Source organism: Rosa chinensis, chromosome 4, assembly GCF_002994745.2.
Source record: "Rosa chinensis cultivar Old Blush chromosome 4, RchiOBHm-V2, whole genome shotgun sequence".
Taxonomy (NCBI): Eukaryota; Viridiplantae; Streptophyta; class Magnoliopsida; order Rosales; family Rosaceae; genus Rosa; species Rosa chinensis.
The window spans coordinates 8872547-8891526 of NC_037091.1; the positions used below are offsets into that span (position 1 = coordinate 8872547).

The following is an 18980-nucleotide window of genomic DNA, read 5'->3' on the forward strand; positions in this document are numbered from 1 at the left end:
ATCGAAATTTTCTCCGAAATTTCCTTAAATTTGCAGTATCGAAATCGAAACCGAAACCGAAATTTGAAACCTTGCTCTCAACCTAGACAGATTACTATCTACACCCATCTAGTCTAGACTTTTGCCCATTAGTAGCAGCCCACTTAGCTAGCCCAACACTTGGTTGTGGCCCATGAACCATGTATCTACTCTAGCTAGTACTGAAGACTACTGTTGGGCATGTTTTGAAAGATGAATGAATTCATTCTTTTCCTATTTATTAATCTATTACCTCTTGAAGTGACCTCAACAGTCTCCGTCTCCATTTTCTGCGATTTAAGAGCTAGGGTTTCCGTGCCGTTTCTCATCGTGAGCGCCATGAGAAGTACCAGCAGAGCAGAGTGAGGAGGCGAAGAGGGCCCAACCACCCGAGAGCCGGAGGTGCGGGCCTCCTCGTCGTCCGCCTCCGCCGCCGCCGATGGGTCAGCCGGCGCCTCGTCCCCAAGCCGCTGTTCCTGAGGCGGCCGTTCCTGAAGCGGTCGGTGCCGAGGACTTGTCGGCAGCGGCGGCGGAGGACGACGAGGAGCCCGCACCGCTCTCGGGTGGCTTGTGCCCTCTTCGCCTTCTCGCTTTGACTCTGTTGGAACTTCTCATGCCTCACCTCACGCCTGGAAGTCGAGAACGGCAGTGCCGCGGAAACCCACGTTTTTAGGTTTTGATTGTGTGTTGTTTGGTAGGGCTTGACTGGAATGAAAGGTTTATCTGACGCCAGAGTTGATGAGATTTGTGAAGCTGCCGAGAAGATAGTGGTTAGTGCTTAACCTTGCCATAATCTGAAATGTATTTCTAAATTTTCTGAGGTTTTTCGAGTGATAAGTTTCTTTTCGGTTAGTGCTTAACCTTGCCATAATCAGCAATTGAGGTATATTCAAAGTTCAGTCTGTTGATATGATGTACATTCCATTGTTGTAATCATTTGGTTTGCTGCTTCTAAGTGGTACTTCTTGTGAATGTCTGCATATTTGCTTGTTCTCGGGTTGGTTGTGCGAGTTTTATGGTCCTGGATTTTTGCTTTTCATAATCTAATAGTTTACTGAATTTGACATATCAAATTATAGGTGACTTTGACTTGGGCATAATAGTATGAATTTCCAATGTATTTACCCCCCTTGTCCTATCTCCTCTCCATTTGTGTACTAGAAGATTGTTTCTCGTGTGGAAAGAAAAAAGAATAGAAGGATGGGGTCGTCTTCCTCCCAGAAACTCGAAGTCAATAACCGTTTTCCTCTGCGTTTTTACTTTCGGATGGCTAATATAATTCTCAGACAGGTAAACTATACTCCCTCTCCCCCAATTTATTAGCAATTTTATTACTGAAATTGGAGTGGGTGTCTAGTTTGGCTCTATGTTTGCTAATCAACTTGCTTTGGAAGTGGCCACGGGCTTTTATCTTTGATCATTTCATATTTTAGTTCATTGAAAATTGAAAGATAGTAAACTGGTATTGATGCTTGATCGGACCCAAAAGTTGTGACCATGAGATCCACTTAGAATAGTGGAAAATGAAACAGACGTGATCACTTCTACTGGATCTGCTTTCGATGATAAAGGCTTAAAGCCAGTGCATGATTTCTGAATCTTTTGATCACTTGGGACACCGTTGACCTTGAATCTTTGTGCTCACGGAACCGATTGATGATCAGAATCGATTCACTGATATTGAAACTGGTTCAGACTTGTTAATGACCAAACTTGTTGACGAAGATCAATATTCTAAAATGTATATAGCTAAACCTGAATTTAGGAAATTAACACTCTGGACAGTTCCATCTAAGACCAAAATCATGAAATTTACAGGTCAATTGTCTAGTGCTCTGCTCTATAAGTGCGAATGCATCCTACCTTCTGCATTCATATCCTAATCGTAGAAGTACTCTTGCCTAGTGTAGTTTATGTGTATATCAGAAAGGCTTTTCTTCTCTAAATATTAGAGCTTGTGCTTTTTCGTATAAAATGTCATATTGATGTTTTATTGTTCTTAAACAATCTCATGCCCTTATTCATGTCCTAAAAGTTATTCAAACATAAATCTCGTTTCCCCTGGTTTATGTTTCAAAATGTTCTTCCACCTCCTAATGATTTTGTTACAATTGTAGGCTGACATATATCGGGAAGAGAAAGATATTTTTTACCTGTACATTACGCTCCTAAGGTTTGCAAGGTAACAAAGAGCCAAAAAACCGAACTATAGAGTCAGCTAAGTTGAATTAGGATAATATATCAGTGTGGTGTTGTGTGGGTGTGTGCACATGTTTGGATCTGTAACATATGTTCCAAAATAACCTGAAACTATGTATTATTCTTCTGCTTAAGTTTGGTCTCCGAGACAATACCGGATCATCAAGACTATATAAAGGCTGATCAAAGAGAAAGATCCTCTCAGAAGGAAGTGAAAAAGGTTATATTTCATCGCGTCTTTAATTTATAATAAAGGTTCATCTTTAAGCAGTTTCAGTCACTAATTTGATTTCAGTTTCGTGCTCTAGAAATTGTTGAATGCTCTTGCTGAGCTAGAGGAGTTAAAACCAGCAGTTAAACAGAAGACCAATGAGATAAACAGAGGAAATGCATATCAAAACAGCAGGCATGATCACCAAACTGGGGAAAGTATACCTCGTAGATCTGATAAAAAGAAAGTAGAAAGTGTGGGGACTTGTAGCTCCAGTACTGGTGGAGAGAATTTATCCCCGCACCCAACACCAGAGTTTCCCTTTGGTCTCCCTGGTAACAAGAGATTAAAGAAAGGTGATATTAAAGCTCAGAAATGGGGATATGGACTCAATGATATATGTTCATTGAACTAGGTTTAGCGAACTTTACTTGGTTACTACAACTTTAACCCCTTTAAGTATCTGTTTTCATTTGTATTAATAGAGAAGTTTTATGCAAGTTGAACATGAAAAATCTGTTTTTGTTTCTAAAAGTAGATAAAATCCTATGTTGGAACCTTCACCTGAGTTTTCTGTAGTACATAGTATTACCCCCCACCATGCTTTTTCAAGTGCATTTGTAATTTACTGATGCCTTTCTCAAGCCTCCTATCTGTAGTCTCTAGCAGGAAGAACATAGCTTTATGTTCCTTTTCTTTGATATTTTTATTTAAGCACAGTATGTATCTTTTGCAGAGACACGAACAAAAATTTTACTTGAAGAGGCACATGATTGGAAGCTTACCACTCCATGCAAGCCAATACCACAGGTAAAACTCATCTACACAAATCTTATCCTTCTCTATCAACTGTCTAGAGAAATTGCTAAACCTGCATGATAGTTAAATGTCACTTTTCATTTTAGTTTATTTTGTACTGTTATTTAATAAGCACTCTTTCCCTGATCTATAACTGTCATCAACACCAAGAAAGGGCTGAGAGTAGAAAATGTTGCAATTGAAACTCTGGAACTCTTGTCCTGCAGACTAAGACACGAATTTCTAAATTGCTTAGGTCCATTTACATATGCATTACATTTCAATTCTGCAAGCCAATTAGGTTCTAAGTTGTGATAATCAATTAAAGAAAATCAAGAGAATAAACATTTCATATCCCTATCCTATATATATATCTTCAACATATTACAGTCGACATGTCAATAATGAAGCATCAACTTTGCGATTCAATTTACAAAATCCTTGCCTCTCTTTGGGCATAGGATCATTGGAAGTACAGTTAAGCTTCCTTTAATATGGTTTACTCCTTTTTCATGGACAGAAACTTTATTAAAAAGGATTGATAGAGAAACCATATTAGGAAATTTGATTAGTTTTCTCATCAGCTTACTAAAATGTAAAAAGAGTTAAAACATCCTCGAAGAAAGGCTCTCTCTTCCTGCTGACAGATATGGAGACATTATTGTTTAATCTCCGTATAATTAAGGAATAATAGTTTAGTCTAAAGGCCGGCCTCTCTTTTGCCAGTGAGACGGTAAAGAAAACTATATATAGAACAGATTTTGGATGACAAATATCTAGATGGTGGAGCTTAGTTGTGCAATGAAGACGTCAAATTTCTGCTATCTTATGAAAAGCTTTTCATTTACATTATCAAAAATTGTTTGCTGCTAACATTTATGACTCCTGAATCAGAAGTTCAGAACTATGCACGAAAAGTGAGATACGAAAATGGAAAAGTGCTTATTTGTAGAATGGACCCTTTTTTTTTTTTTTTTTGGGGGACTATACTATATGGTAAAATACACTATTAAGTACTGCAGAGAATTTCTCAAAGTACCGAGCAGTCAAAGTTGCTTTAAGCGTAAATATGATTTCCTTCTGTACATGGAGCATTGAATGTGTAAATTTTTCAGGCGCGTCCTGCAATTAACCAGCCAACTGCACCACGAGTTGAAGAAGATTTAGAGCTGGTCAAGGCTATTGATGCCTCCTTCCAGTCTGCTTTGCAGGAGAGGCCGCCCTTGTCTGATGCACTCCAAATCCATGAAACAAATGCATCAAGTAGTTCGAGTACCTCCATGGATAGTGGAGACTTGTCACAGTGTGAAAGTGTCCCAGGAGGGGATTCAGATTCACATGCAGAGATCCATGTAATCTCTACCATTCAAACATCTACTACCTCAGAATCAATCCCATCAGCTCCACCAGTTTCAGATGATTGTCTAAATGATCCTTTTCAGTGTCGATCAACTGATTCCAGTCCTATCCAGGAAGGTGAAAATGCTTCTTCTTCATGCGTGATATGTATGGATGCTCCAGTTGAAGGAGCTTTTATCCCATGTGGGCATATGGCTGGATGCATGGCTTGTTTGAATGACATTAAAGATAAGAACTGGGATTGCCCTGTCTGCCGCGTTAAGGTCGATCAGGTCATAAAGCTCTATGTTGTATGAGTCATTAGCATTGAACACCTTGAAGATTCTGTTTCTGTTAATAGATGAAGTTCTGCCCAACCTGAGTTTGCTGTACACGTTATTACCTTTCACATTGCTTTGTTAAGTATTAGCACTTGGTTTTCACTTTTCAGTTTTTGATGGGTGTAAATTCTGTATGTATATTTACCCTTTTCTTTAAAATGTGTTTCTTATCAATGAATTCAGGTTATGAGATTTACCCTCTTTTATAATTTTCTCACATGATCAGTTGGGTTTGGTTTATGCTTTGAAGGGAATTACTCGGATATATCAACTCTTTGGTGTCAAATATAGCATGAAAGTAACTTATGATACATAAGTGTGCATTACCCTCTTGTACTCCACCTTATTTATAAGAAGTTAATTTTGTGGTAAATGCGTGACAGTTTTACTACTCTTCAGTTAGCAGTCAATAATGCTTAATGCAGCCTAAATATTACGTAGATATTAACTATGTATATACTTTCATGTATTTACATTTTAGGAAGATGGTCTTTTCATTGTTTTTGTCTGTCGCAACTTAAGTTACACATGAATGGCACCGTATGTTACACGCAACGTTGCTAAGAGGTTCAAAAACACTTCTCTTTCAACCTTTAGAGTGTCATTTAAAAACAAGTGTCGTAAAAAAAAAAAGACAAAAAATCGATTAAACTAAGTCAAGAGATTAATCCCGAGGCATCGAAAATGTACATACGGTCATACCCATTTAATAAGAAAGTGGAGTTGGAATAAATTTGACACAGCGCAAAACAATGCACAGCTCAACTACCTCGCTTATGAAACGCCATCGTTTTGGTCCATTCCCGCTCTATAAATTGACATCCCCCTCTCTTTCCTCTCAAATTCAAATTTCAGATACCCACTCTCACTGGATTCGGCTTCTCTGCTAGAAAAGAAGTTGCTAAGATCTGCTTGGATATCATTGTGAGCTCGCCACGTCAGCCTAACTCGATCTAATGGCTATTAAATTGACACCAGAAAAAGCCATAAACCTCACAAACGTCGACGTTAGTACGTTAACGTCAACACTGAATCTCCAGATCTGGCTCGTCTCCTCGCATCTGTCTCTCTCTCTTCGCCCAATTTCCTCCTTCCCCTCACCATCTAGTCGTGAACTGAATCGAACAAGATCATGGTGGAAGTCGTCGGAGCTGAAGAAGCCGGTGTCATGGTCATGGTGGAAGTACTGCTTGACGGGAACCGGAACAGGAACGTAATCGTAGACTTGGGCTTGTATTTCAATTTAATTGATTTGGGTGTATTCCAATTTATTGGATTTGGGCGTGTTTTGTTGGGAGGTTGTAGGAATGAATTCTAAATTGTTTTGTTGATGCAGTAGATCGAATTTCAAGATTTTATTCATGGAGCTGAGCTGATAGCTTCAAATGATACACTTCTGTTTGATAGAATGTGTGTGCAAAATCTTAATCTCGAATTCTGTCTTTTGTAGGGAGGAGGTTTTCCAAGTTGGTTGGAATCCGAAGAATGAGACTATCTTAGCTTCTTGTTGTCTTGGCAGGAGACTGATGGTGTGGGATCTTAGCAGGTAATCCCTTAACCAACCAATTGCACCATTTCATTTATTACATAGGAAGAGGAGATATTGACGTTATCGTTTGCTGTTATACTAGATATCAAAACATTTTAAGTGCCTGTTTTTTTACAAAACAATATCCTGATTTCATGCATGTATGTAGGGTTGTGAATCTATAGCATTTAGTGGTTTGGTTGGTAGCCCAGATGGTAAGAACAATGATCGGTCTGGACAGCCAGATCAAGTGAACTGTGTTATAAGAGGGAGATATGTTCACAAAAGAAAAATAAAAATTGTGGCGTCTTATTATGAATGTGGTTAGAATACTTTGAATCTTTGATAAGTAGAAAAAAGCTAGACTGTTGGTTCCAGTTGGGGGTTAGGATGCTGGTTCATTGATGAGGACATCATTGTCAAACCATTTTGGGTTTATGAGTGGAAGAAATGGAAAAGGAGAACATCTAATTCGCTGGATTAATTGAATTCAAATTAATTACTAAGTTTTAGTTACAGAACATCTAGTTCATCTCAAGCCATCTCTATCCATATGCCTGGATCTAATTGATCTCGGAGCCTTAAAGTTTCCTCTATTAAGTCTTGTATGCTTCAGCCTCACAAGTCTGAGTCTCATCCTTAATTGAGTCGTAACTGATAGTTAATGGGAGTGTAAGTGCCTTTTGTCAAGTCATGGTTTGATGAATAAATTATCAGAGTTTCCTGAGATGGGATTTGTTGATGTGAAGTCTCGTAGAGCCTCTAATTCTTGTTTTCTATCCCCTGTCCTATTGTTTCTGTCCTAGTTTGCTCCTAATATTAGAGGTTGCTGATCTTGGTCTCTAAGGCAGTAGGTATACTGCACCACTTGTAAAAAAACCGAGGCACATGAAATGGATAGTAAAGGATAAAAGGGACAGGAAGAAACAGAAAAGAAAAGGAAAAAAAAAAAAACAGAACAAAAAAGAAAAAGTAGCGGCCTTAGACAACAGACGAAACTGTAGGCATTATCCTCTTTGTATTGAAAGGCATTGGTATATGATCAAGGCTTAAACTTTTGAAGAAACATTGACAGTTCGATATTGAGCAAATATGACATTATTGTAAGGATAAATTATGCACAATTTTGTATTTTCCAAATCTTGGTGCACATGTAGATGACAAATCCATATACATCCAGCAAGAGAGTGAAAAGTATCATTACTGTTACACATGTAGATAAATTATTGTAAGGATAAATTATGCACAATTTTGTATTTTCAAAATCTTGGTACACATGTAGATGACAAATTCATATAAATCCATGTATATGAAATTCAATCGAATTTAAAAATCATGAAGTCTATGAAGCTAATGTTATTCATCTTCACCTTATTAGGTTAATCATGCTCATGTTGTCAATGACAATTTGTACAAGAAGCCATGTTGTTGTAGGACTCGCTTTGATCTCTACAATGAAAGATCCCGTGAAGGAATGAAAATTAGAGCACAACATGTTGGTTAGGATATGGAAGTGGAGCTGATGATGTTAACAAATAGTCTCTTTTTCTTTGTTGAAGGCTGTTGGGTTTTGGTGAAGGTGTAAACTTTTACTTTTGGCCATGACTCCAATTTGGAGTGAATTGATATGAAAAGTTTCCATGACTCCAAACTGTAGAAGAAGACACCAAGCTGTAGAAAGCAACGATTCTGTGATATCCTTCACCACAGATGGCAAAAAGAAGAAGAAACTAAACTCTAAGTTCAAATAGCATCAAAGACCAATCATTCATCACCACAATATGAGTCTTTCCCATCATCTGGAAAATCTTGAGAGTTAAGTAATGCTTGGAATAAATTGGAATACACCCAAATCAATTAAATTGAAATACACGCCCAAGTCTACGATTACGTTCCTGTTCCGGTTCCCGTCGAGCAGTACTTCCACCATGACCATGACACCGGCTTCTTCAGCTCCGACGACTTCCACCATGATCTTGTTCGATTCAGTTCACGACTAGATGGTGAGGCGAAGGAGGAAATTGGGCGAAGAGAGAGAGACAGATGCGAGGAGACGAGCCAGATCTGGAGATTCAGTGTTGACGTAAACGTACTAACGTCGACGTTTGTGAGGTTTATGGCTTTTTCTGGTGTCAATTTAATAGCCATTAGATCGAGTTAGGCTGACGTGGCGAGCTCACAATGATATCCAAGCAGATCTTAGCAACTTCTTTTCTAGCAGAGAAGCCGACTCAAATCTGGAGAAGGCTATCAGCCATGTCCAGCTCTACCACAGTCGACGGCGTCGCAGCTACCGCGCTCCGCTCAATTTTCTACCCCGTCCATCTAAGCTGAAAAATCCAGTCGTCGCGCCGACGAGATCCGAGTGGTGGCAGTGAGCAAGACGAATCTGGCCGTTGTCCTCTACCAAGTATATGACGCCGGCCACCGCTACTTCGGCGAGAACTACGTCCATGGAATCGTCGAGAAAGCTCCTCAAGTTTCTGCTCTGAGCAAGATAATTGAAATAGGTATGATTTTGATGACTATTGGTTTTGGGTTTTTCAGATTTCTGAAGATATAGAGAGGCCTTTTGTTGGGAATTTGCAGAGCAATAAAGTAAAGCCTCTCTTGAGTATAAATTTTTCATATCTTACTCTGAATTCTAGTTGATGTTGATTATTCAGAATCATACATAAAGTTTGTGTATTAAGCATTGGTTTCCAGCAAAGGAAGGAGCTTTTTGGTCTTGTGTGATTGCAATGGTGCTTTTGAGAATATCCCATTTAAATTTCATCTCAATGCTTGACAGTTTTAAGTGTTCAGAACTTTTATTGTACTACGTTAGCTTGTTTGAATCATTTTTTTTTCAAGTGCAGTGTCTACTTGCTAGACTTGATTAGCTTGAGTTGAGGTTCTATCAAGGTCTTTCTCATTTGTCGAACTGTTTGCTTCACCCTTTTTTCTTTAAGCACTTTGCCAGATGCTTCTGCTGTGCAGCTTAATGTTTATGAATAATGTGTAATCTTCTGCTGTTAAGAGTAATGACTTTGTATTTGCCAATAACGTAATTGTTTATAGAAGTATTTGAGTTTGTAGAAAGGGTATGCTTGCCTTGTTAATTTGAAAGATGCTCAAAAAAAAGTAATAGGTATTTTCCCCCCAATCTTTGTTATCAACAGAAGCACTAGCTACTATCTTTATTTTAATGTTACTTGGTTGTTTTTTGCCACCCCCTCCATATAATCTTTTGTTAATATTGCACAAGATAGTTATAGCTTGATTTACTGATGCAATGATGCTAATTGCATTTTGATGTATTTGTAGAATAGTTCTTGCACCAGTTCTGTTATTCTCATACTTGTACAGGAAAGCATAAACTCTTTTCTATAGGAGGACATGTGAAGCTCTAGATGCTCAGTGCAGTAGATTTTGCAAATGACTAGTTACTATAGTCTTTTTGTGCCATTTTAGTGTGTTCTGCCTAATTCTCCAATGCAGTGCTATTTCCATATTGACTCTGATGTTGCTCCCTATTTTCTATGTGATACTTTATTTGCATCAGAGGTATCACTTCGAGCCACTTAGAATTCTCATCTAGATTATGTGGAACAATTTCTTGATTTATATGCAATTTGTAGAAAGGGAACCCAAGAGCTCATAGTTGGTTATGTTTGTGCAAGTTTATTTATTTGTAGTTCATGACAATCATGGATAATTATCTTTATAGTTGAATCAAGGCTTTCCAGATGCCTTCAAATATTTTATACGGGTCCTAATCTGTATTATATCTAGCAAATTTTCAATTATAGTTTCTGACTATCTCTCTTGTGTTTAAAACCAGGATATCAGAGTTGATTAATTGAGTGGATCAAGGATTGAGTGGATATCAGTCGTAAATCTACATGATAACACACATTGGAGTATGTGGGGTGGCACCAGAATGCTGCAACAGCGAACAAATTCTAGATCAGCATTTTAGAAGCTTCAGATCTAACCTCTCCCTTAATAAAGCCTCTAGTCGTTGATGAGATTAGAATTAGCTAGGTTTAGATAATATTCTTTTCAATAAACCTATAACCTAACATTTGCGGGTTGTTGTGATTAATTGTAAGAACTTTATTGTCATTCTTCCTCATGTACCTTCAGAGCCATATTTGACTAAAGAGCTTACTACAAGTGTTACAATGATGGAGATATTTTGTTACTTACGAGAGGAGTACTTTGTTTCTGGTTCTACATTGAACTTAATTATCTTGCATATAACATTACAAAATAAGGAGATGCATTAACTAGTTCGATGTAATTAAAAAGGTAAATAGCTGGGTTGAAATGTTAATACATGTTGTCCAACAAATCTCATCAAGCTATATTGTTTATCTCAATCTCATCATGTTCAATTGTTTATCTGCTTCAAAATTTTCTCTTAGTCGAGCAAAAAAATGCAGGATCTGAATTCTCTTTTGATGCTATGCAACATGCAAAGTAGGAAAACCCTTCAAAGTAACAATCCATGAATTTATCAAAATCCAAACAAATCATGCAAAATACAATACATTAGAATCTGTTTAAATCCATATGGAATAAAAACAATGCATGAATTCTGCAAAATCCATGACAATCCACGGATTATAAAAAATCAAACAGAATCATTTAAAATCTAGATTGAATACACCCCCCTTAGTTTTGAGAATCATGTCCTGCTTCCAAAAACAAGATAGTCTGGTGGTAGGCATAAAGCAACAGAATCATCCAGAAACAAACATAAATAAACCACTAACCAGAACTACTAATGGAAAATGTAAATAGAGTTATTACTTAATTTTCGGTACAAAATAGTTATTGCTGAACAAGAGTTGCTAGAAAACAAACAAAATGAATAATTTAAGTAGAGCAAATAAAAGTTCTTGACATCACTATAAAATCGGATTAAACCAACTAAGTCGAGTGCGTACCGACACCCTAACGCTTGGGAAAGATCGCTTAACTCTTCTATCACCCAAGTTGAATATGCCAAGCTCTCGATTTATATATTCTCGCTGATGTAAAGTCGAGTGATTATTTGTTGCAAAATAAATACAATTTCCTTCCAACTTGTTGATCTCTCTTGCAGGAAGGGACACATGACCCGCGCCCGACAAAAACAATAGTTGATCCTCCAGGCACCGGGCGCTAACAATCTTCTTCTTCTTTGGGTGAAGCTTGTAAACATAAAAAGCACTTGTCCTCAAATATACATTAAGGTCACGATCTTCTTCCTCAACTCTAGTGATACCATCTCCTCCATCCTCATTATCTTCCAAGTTGTCATGTTCCTCATTGGCAGAGTCATTGTCATCATCCATGTCATGGATATCATCTCCTCCATCCTCATTATCTTCCAAGTTGTCATGTTCGTCATTGTCATCATCCCTGCCTTCAATATAATCATCCTCCTCATTTCCTCCACCTTCACCTTGACCTCCACCGCCACAATCCTCGGGGTTCTCGTCGTCATACAATTTCATAAATTTATCTTGCATTTGATGGATCAAATATATTTCACCATTGGTTGCTGACTCTATCAAATGCGAGTCTAGTGACGCTTTTAATTGGACTATATAGTCCCCATATACTTCATTCTGGTCACTGAATCTTGGCATTATATCATAGACCAGATATAATTCCACGGCATGACCTCCACAACTTAAAGTACGAGGAGCTGACATAAAGCCTTCCTTATCATGACTAAGAACCAAGGCATATAGCTTGCCAGAAGAAAACAATAAATCCATAATGACCTCATTAGCATCTAGTACCTCAAAAATACTCCAACTCGTGTCTCCAGGTCTGCACAAACACAATGTTTCAGCGTCTCCAAAGAAAGCTGCTATCATACATTGCTCTGAAGTGATATCCGAGGTGGACAGCACAAGCCAATAGCTGAAACGGGAGGCACCATAGCGTTTCCATCTGGTCGTTTCTACAAAATTTTGGAAAGATGGAACCGTGCTCAAAGATGGAAGTTGGTGTAGGGCTCCTGAAATGGGATTTACTAGAAACATTGTAGAATCTAGATCTTTTTCCATGACCATGATCATCCAACCTTTAGAAGATCCTTCAAACCACCCTCCTTGAAGTGGTTCAGGCAGGTCCAACTTGCCAACTTTGCCGTCATAGAGGTCGTAAAAGCTCAAGCTCTTACGGCAACATTGAGGAAGTATTAACCAGGGGAGTTGATGTGGAGCACTAGGGATATCTCTGCGCATAGGAACGGTGTTCCAAGACTTGCAAACACTGCTTAATCGTATACGATCACGTACACTCAGGTGCGACACAACCATCTCCATGACATCATCTGGTAATGTCTCCCAGGGTCTGCTACAGAGCAGTCTTTTGATCACACTACCACCAAACACTAAGCAACCGCAAATGACCAGAGTATCAATAATCACCTCCATCTGGCTAAAGTAAATACTCAACGACTTAAATAATGAAAACATTTTGCTCTGCATCGTGTGTAGCTGCCGCAGTGGCTCTCGGTCGGTCGGTCGGTCTGTCTGTCTCTAGTTAGCTCTGTGTAATGGATCCTGAGCTTTGCCGCCTCTGTTATCATAAAAATAAGAACCCCATTCTTATCAGCATTAGGGAAAAACGTTTCTTTTGCCAATAGTATTAGGAAAATACTAACCTTTTGCGATTAGGAAAATAATCTAACAGATCCTTGCTGTTTGACTCCAAGTTTAGGTTTAATTGGGAATTCTCAAGTCCTCGTTTTTTTGGCCAACTCAGACACAGTTTGTGCCTTACAATGTATCCCTGCTCTTGTTCTCTTTTAGTAACTTTGTTATGCTGCTGTTTTAGTACAACTAAATCTAGGTTGTTCAGTTTACAATTGGTAAATTTCTGTTTTTTCAAATTGTTTCTCAAGTATTTGGAGTTTTCAGTATTCTGTGTAAGCTAGGTGATAATGAACTTCTTTCTCAAAAAAAAAAAAAAAAAAAAAAAAAAAAGTGATAATGAACTTCAGTGACATTTACATTTGTGTAGTTACCTGTAAAGTATTTGATTGAACTTGAAAGGAAAATATGAAGACCAGGTATGTTAAACAGTTTCACTTTCAACTGTGATCATGTTTCATGAATTCTTACCTTTTGTGTTGGATTTCATAGTTACTTAGATCAAAGTATTGTTAGTGATTGTTCATTCCATGTCTATGATTGTATATGAGAGTTTTCATTACCCAAGCTGTTCGGTTGTTTAAGTGATAATAATACCAGATTCATGAGATGGTATATCTTTAAGTTTTCATATTTGATGTTGCTGCATAAGTTGTTTGTGATATTATTATACAACCATTGTTTTTGTTTCTTGCTCATTTTCAAGTTTTATATTTGTTTACTTACATTTTTTTTTTTTTTTGTTTAGTTTCCTGGTAATTTCTGTAGTCATATGTGTTTTTATCCCTCATTCATCTAAATCTTTTTGTCAACATATTTGTTTGCTCAGTAGGTAAAGGGGGCTCTGTGAGAAGGCTAAGGTGATATTGATAGAAGAAAGCAATGTTCAGGTTAGCCCTTTTAGTATATTCATTTTCTTTTCTTTATATAGTTATGTGTAACTTTCCCAAGATCTTGATTTATACTGTAAACTTATGCATTGATATTGTTAAACTACAGCTTAGGGTTGCTTGTATCACAAAGTTTTTGCAGTTCATAAGCCTCTGCTTGTGTCTTCACTAATAGAGATTGCAGCATATATAAGTAGGCAAACGAACTCAGTTTTTGGCAAACTCAGACACAGTCTTTCTCTTTGAATAATTTTGTCATGCTGCTGTTTAAGTACAACTAAATCTAGGTTGTTCAATTTAGATTGTTCAGAAGTAGACCGCTTCTTTTCCATTTAAGACTGTATTTGGTTCAGAAATTAGTGATTGTTCTACATTGTTGTCGCAGACCAGTGAAATACATTGTCCAGAAAATACTTGTTTTCTGTGATATATGACTGATCAGAGTGGAATACATCAACAACCTCATACATATCAATGTTCTGTTTTCATCAAACCACGCTCCAATTCATCGCTGACCTATTATTCAAGAAAGTTTCATAATTGATGAATAAATGACATGAATCTTTGGATAACAGAATCATTAAAAGTTTTAGCATAATGTAACTCTCCTCGAACACCAAAAGAGGGGAAAAAAATCAACACGATGCTTCACTCAATTGATAAGCATATCGAGGAGATTCCTCTAACAGCATCTAGCTTCTGATTAGAGTGAAGGGTGAAAATTTGACTCACAATTCTGCATAGCGCAGGCTCCAAGTTGAGGGAAGTCGCTGCAAGCTATCCATCTTCAGGGATTCCACAATCACACTGCATATGAATGAAGCATGTATAAACATAGATACATAAAATCTGACATACAGACACATGTCTGCGTGGATATTGGGTTGGTAAAATAGTGTGAATGGTTGCAGTTGTATTGAGCTTCTGATTTTGACTGTTGAGTGTTTATGTATCTGTTTAATTTTAGAATCTACATTTGCTCTTATGTTTCATATGCTGCTGTTGTTTATCTTTTGTTGTTTGATCAGATTGTAGATCATTTTACTGCTTTAATTGGGTTGAACTCCCAGATAAAGTTACTATGTCAATACTGTCATTGGCTTGGAACAATTGATATCTCTGAGAGTGCTCAGAAGGTATGCATGAAGTGGCAGTAAATCTGCAAGGAACTGAAGTGGAACACCATAGACATGCGCAATGATGGTGCTCCTAGCATTCCCTCTGACTTAAAGAAGATGTGCTGCATTGTTGTTGATCTTAGTTGTCGAACTTTGGTGGATGTGAATGTTGAGGACTTTATCTTGGATGAGCTCATAAAGTTTATCACTGAGAGGTATGTAGTTTGCTGCTTTTATTAAATGTTTTGGTTTGTTGGCATCAAGCTGCAACTCAGACATGGAATGTTCCATAGTTGGTCCAGGTTTAATTAAGAAGTTTACTAGGATGTGCTTCTCCTCGATGTTTCTTCCCTGTGTTTGTTTGTGCAATATTTCATTGCAGATGCATTTGTGCCTTTAGGTTAATGGAAAACTAAAAATGGCTTTCATATGTAGTGATTAAACTGGTGGAATGCCATATATTTGATATGATTCATTAGATGTCATATTAACTTGCGAAAATGGAGAGTTAGGGGGGTGATCAATTCTATGGAGCTGTAAATGTCATGATTTAGAAAAGAAAAAAACCAGGAAATATTTTGTATTAGGACTACTAACCTCTGAAGTCATCCCTGAATGCTTTTGTATTAAAGTAATATAGTATATGTGAAGTGAATCTAACAACATGTAATAAAAAGGAAGAAAAGTACGTGGAATACTTAATGTGCTGCCATTTACTATATACGAAAGTTGAGTTCCACTGTGCCCCTGTTCATAAGGCAAAAAGTTTTGATTTTTCGGATTGTTTTCATTTGCTACGGCTTTATCTTCGATCTGTTTTGAGGGATTTGATTAAAACAACACAAGTGGAAGGTATTTGTAGCTTTGTGAGAATTTGATTTGAAATATTTTCTGGGTTGTATATTTGATTGGTCCAGGATTGGATCAAGGATTGGATTTGAAATTTTTTCTGTGTTTGTTATAATGTTATTCAACAAGAAACAACTACAAAAGCTGGAGGGGCATATTCGAAATAAGGAATCACAACGTGCCGCTCACAACTCTCCCACCTCCATGATCAAAATAGTTAGAAAGTGGCTTTGAAGATCCCCCCCCGGGCAAAAAAAAAGGAACATGAAAAGCGGCTTTGATGCATGTTATTAAATTCAAGATTAATGAGGTTTAGATTTTGAAGGGTGCTGCTGTAGGAGGTGTGATGTTGAACCGTTTTGTTGTTTAGCTTCGAAAGGGATTAACATGGTTATGCATTTTAAGGAATAAATGGTTGAAATCTTTCCAAAGATCAATCCAGGTCTGTTTTCAGTCTGTGGTAAAAGTTTAAGAGATTGCAGTTTTGTGTTGTACTCCTTATGAGTGCAGCAAGTGGTATTATATTCAAATGATACTTTTCTTTCTGCCTATTGGTCAAATGAGGCATGTGCTATTTAATTTTGGATGCTTATAGATGTGTTGGTCTTTCGAATGAACCGTATTGTGCCTATCATCATCTGTTCAGAAAATGTATATTGTAGAACGTAGACCATGCTGGCAAGTGATACTGATAACTGAGATGATGAATGTGTAGTAGAGAAGACTAATAATAAGGATTTTTGTTTAGAAGGAATTATTGAGCAAGTGGCATACTGGACTTTATTTAATATAGTCAAAATAGCTTAATGACCATTTTTATTGGTCCTTTCAAAGTATATAATATTAACCTGCATACGGGATTTGGAGTTTGTTCCAATCCCTAATTAAAAACCGCAATGAGTCCCTAAATAACTCTCGCATTATACTTAACCTTTGCTTCACTATTGTTTAGATAATTAGTTTGCTCCTTGCCGCTTCTAATTTTATCTTTTGCACATTCAGTTACTGTATGATTAGTGAGTCATCTACTTTTGGAGCAATTACTGGCTTTTGTATAGCTATCTCAACTATGTATTTGTTCTGATGCAAATGAAACACAGGCCTAGCCACCTATAACATTTATATGTTACGGCATTCCAGTTTGGTACGGCAATCACAAATAAGAACTAAATTATTTTTATATGCCCTGTATGTCTGTTACTTTTTGTGATACAAGCTTTTTGTTAAAGGTTTAGTCGTTTTCTGTAGTTCTAGACTACTTTGATTGAAGTCAAAGTTTTGGTCCATTGTTTGTGCCTGGGTCATTTTCAAACATGATGGTTGGATCTCGAAAACATTGTGTTTTAAGTGCTTTTATTTGGAACAGACGACTATGTGGAAATTTTTATTTGGGATAGAAAGGCCATTGGGATGTCAAACAAGGAATAAACTAATTTTTTTTTTCTTGGTTGAATTGATCAAGGGTTGGTGTTTGAGCTTTGTAATTGTTTTTTTAATTGGACATGAAAATATGATCTATGCTCTTTTTGCTTGACAGTGTTTTTTGTATTTGTGTTCCTTTCTGTGATGCAAGCTATTTTATAAATTCTGGTAAAGACTTTTTCTGCATTTCTTAGGCTAATTTGGTCCATGGTTTTGATGCCTTCCTCATTTTTAGACTTTATTGTTGGGTTTCAACTGACTCTTTGGATTTTTTCTATTAATTAGTACTTTCCTAATTGTCCTACTCCTAATAGGAATTAGTATGAAGAACACTGATGTCTAACAAGGAATAATCTAAAAAGCGTGCTTTGTAATTTTTTTCTTGGAGTAGTTTTTGATTAATGGTGTTTTCTGTAAGACTTTTTGAGATTCTGTATATGTTTTCCTTTTCTTTTTATTCTATAATTTTTTATGCAGTGCTTCTGTAGATTCTGGTTTAGACTTTTCTGTGTGTTTTTTTAGACTATTTTGGTTCGTTATTTTCGATTTGTGGTTTAATTGGTAAGTTCTTTTCACATGTTCAGAATTGTCATCTATCATTTCATATTCTGCATTGTAGTATATTGAATTTTTGTTTGTTTTCCAGTGATATTCTGTTCTCAACCAATGAAACTGAAATAGTATTGTAACTGAGTTGAGGTTACAATAGTTAGTCTTCTATTTATAAGGCTTTGGTTTTATGAGAAGTTGCTAGAGATTAGAGAGGTGGCTTCTTAATAGGTATAAAATCTGCAATAGTTGGTTTTCATGAATTGATCATTAAGTACAGAACTATGCATACCCCCCCACCCCTCCTTTTCTCTCTCCTTTTTTGCTCTTACTATATAAACTTTATAAACATTGTGTTCAGATTAATTTTATTAGTTTTATTTGTTTCTCTTTTGCAAGTTCTATGCAAAAAAGTGTTGCTGTCATTTTTTTGCCACTGTTCGTTTGTCTATTAATCAATACTATCTCACTCTACTATTGTTATTCAGGTAGAAAATCTAAAGTTTATTGGATATTAACTGTAGTAATATTGATTTTTCTGACTACTGCTGTTTTCTTATGTAGACTCTACAAACAGTGTGGCGTTTAATTTTTCAAGTGGTTTCAGTTCAGGTATGTAATTTGAAAAAAGCATCAATGTTTGTTTGTCGTTTTGTAAATTATCTTTAAAGATTATTTATTTGTTGAGTTTGTGTTTCATTGTATTAAAACTGTGGGTTGTTTGAATACAGTAATGGCAGCGAAGAGTGGAAAAACAAAAATGAGGAGAGTTTTACGAGATGATGATGCAGAAGGTCAGAATACTCGGAAACAGACAGAGAGAATACCTAATGATCAATCTTTTACTGCTGTTTCTCATATGGACACTGATTGTGAAACTATATCAATAAAGCGAAGACAAGGTAAGTAAAAGTGTATTGATAAGAAATTTTAATTTTGTTGTATTATAAAGTAAATTTTAGTCATGAGAGCATTAGTAGAGAATAATTTGGTTTATTTTGCATTTCAATTGCATAGTTGTCAATATCTTTTTATTCTTGCTGCTTTTTCTTGAGGTGTCAAAGTAGTTACTTACATTGCA

The 18980-nt window shown here is 36.7% G+C and overlaps 2 protein-coding genes and 1 non-coding gene across 6 annotated transcripts; 2 read left to right on the plus strand and 1 right to left on the minus strand.

Moving 5' to 3' along the window:
- Window positions 1–277: 277 nt before the first annotated feature.
- Window positions 278–5114, plus strand: LOC112198499 (probable E3 ubiquitin-protein ligase XBOS34). Of its 4 annotated transcripts, none has more exons than XM_024339633.2 (7): window positions 278–788; window positions 1180–1308; window positions 2136–2200; window positions 2353–2437; window positions 2526–2784; window positions 3165–3238; window positions 4342–5114. In XM_024339633.2, the coding sequence occupies exons 1-7, from the start codon at window positions 729–731 to the stop codon at window positions 4879–4881; spliced, it is 1212 nt and encodes a 403-aa protein (XP_024195401.1). In that variant the 5' UTR covers window positions 278–728; the 3' UTR covers window positions 4882–5114. The 4 variants fall into 4 exon arrangements, with proteins under 4 accessions (XP_024195401.1, XP_040374440.1, XP_024195402.1 ...); XM_024339634.2 differs by having other exon boundaries at window positions 279–788; window positions 1183–1308; XM_024339635.2 differs by having other exon boundaries at window positions 280–788; window positions 1098–1308.
- A 649-nt stretch (window positions 5115–5763) lies between these two features.
- Window positions 5764–10651, plus strand: LOC112200688. The gene is made up of 3 exons (XR_002936425.2): window positions 5764–6451; window positions 7812–8943; window positions 10257–10651. It is a non-coding gene; the product is annotated as an uncharacterized LOC112200688 (transcript).
- Window positions 10652–11328: 677 nt separating this feature from the next.
- Window positions 11329–12852, minus strand: LOC112198746. Its single transcript, XM_024339864.1, has one exon. It carries the CDS (start codon window positions 12850–12852, stop codon window positions 11329–11331), a length of 1524 nt encoding a protein of 507 aa, XP_024195632.1.
- Window positions 12853–18980: the final 6128 nt, after the last annotated feature.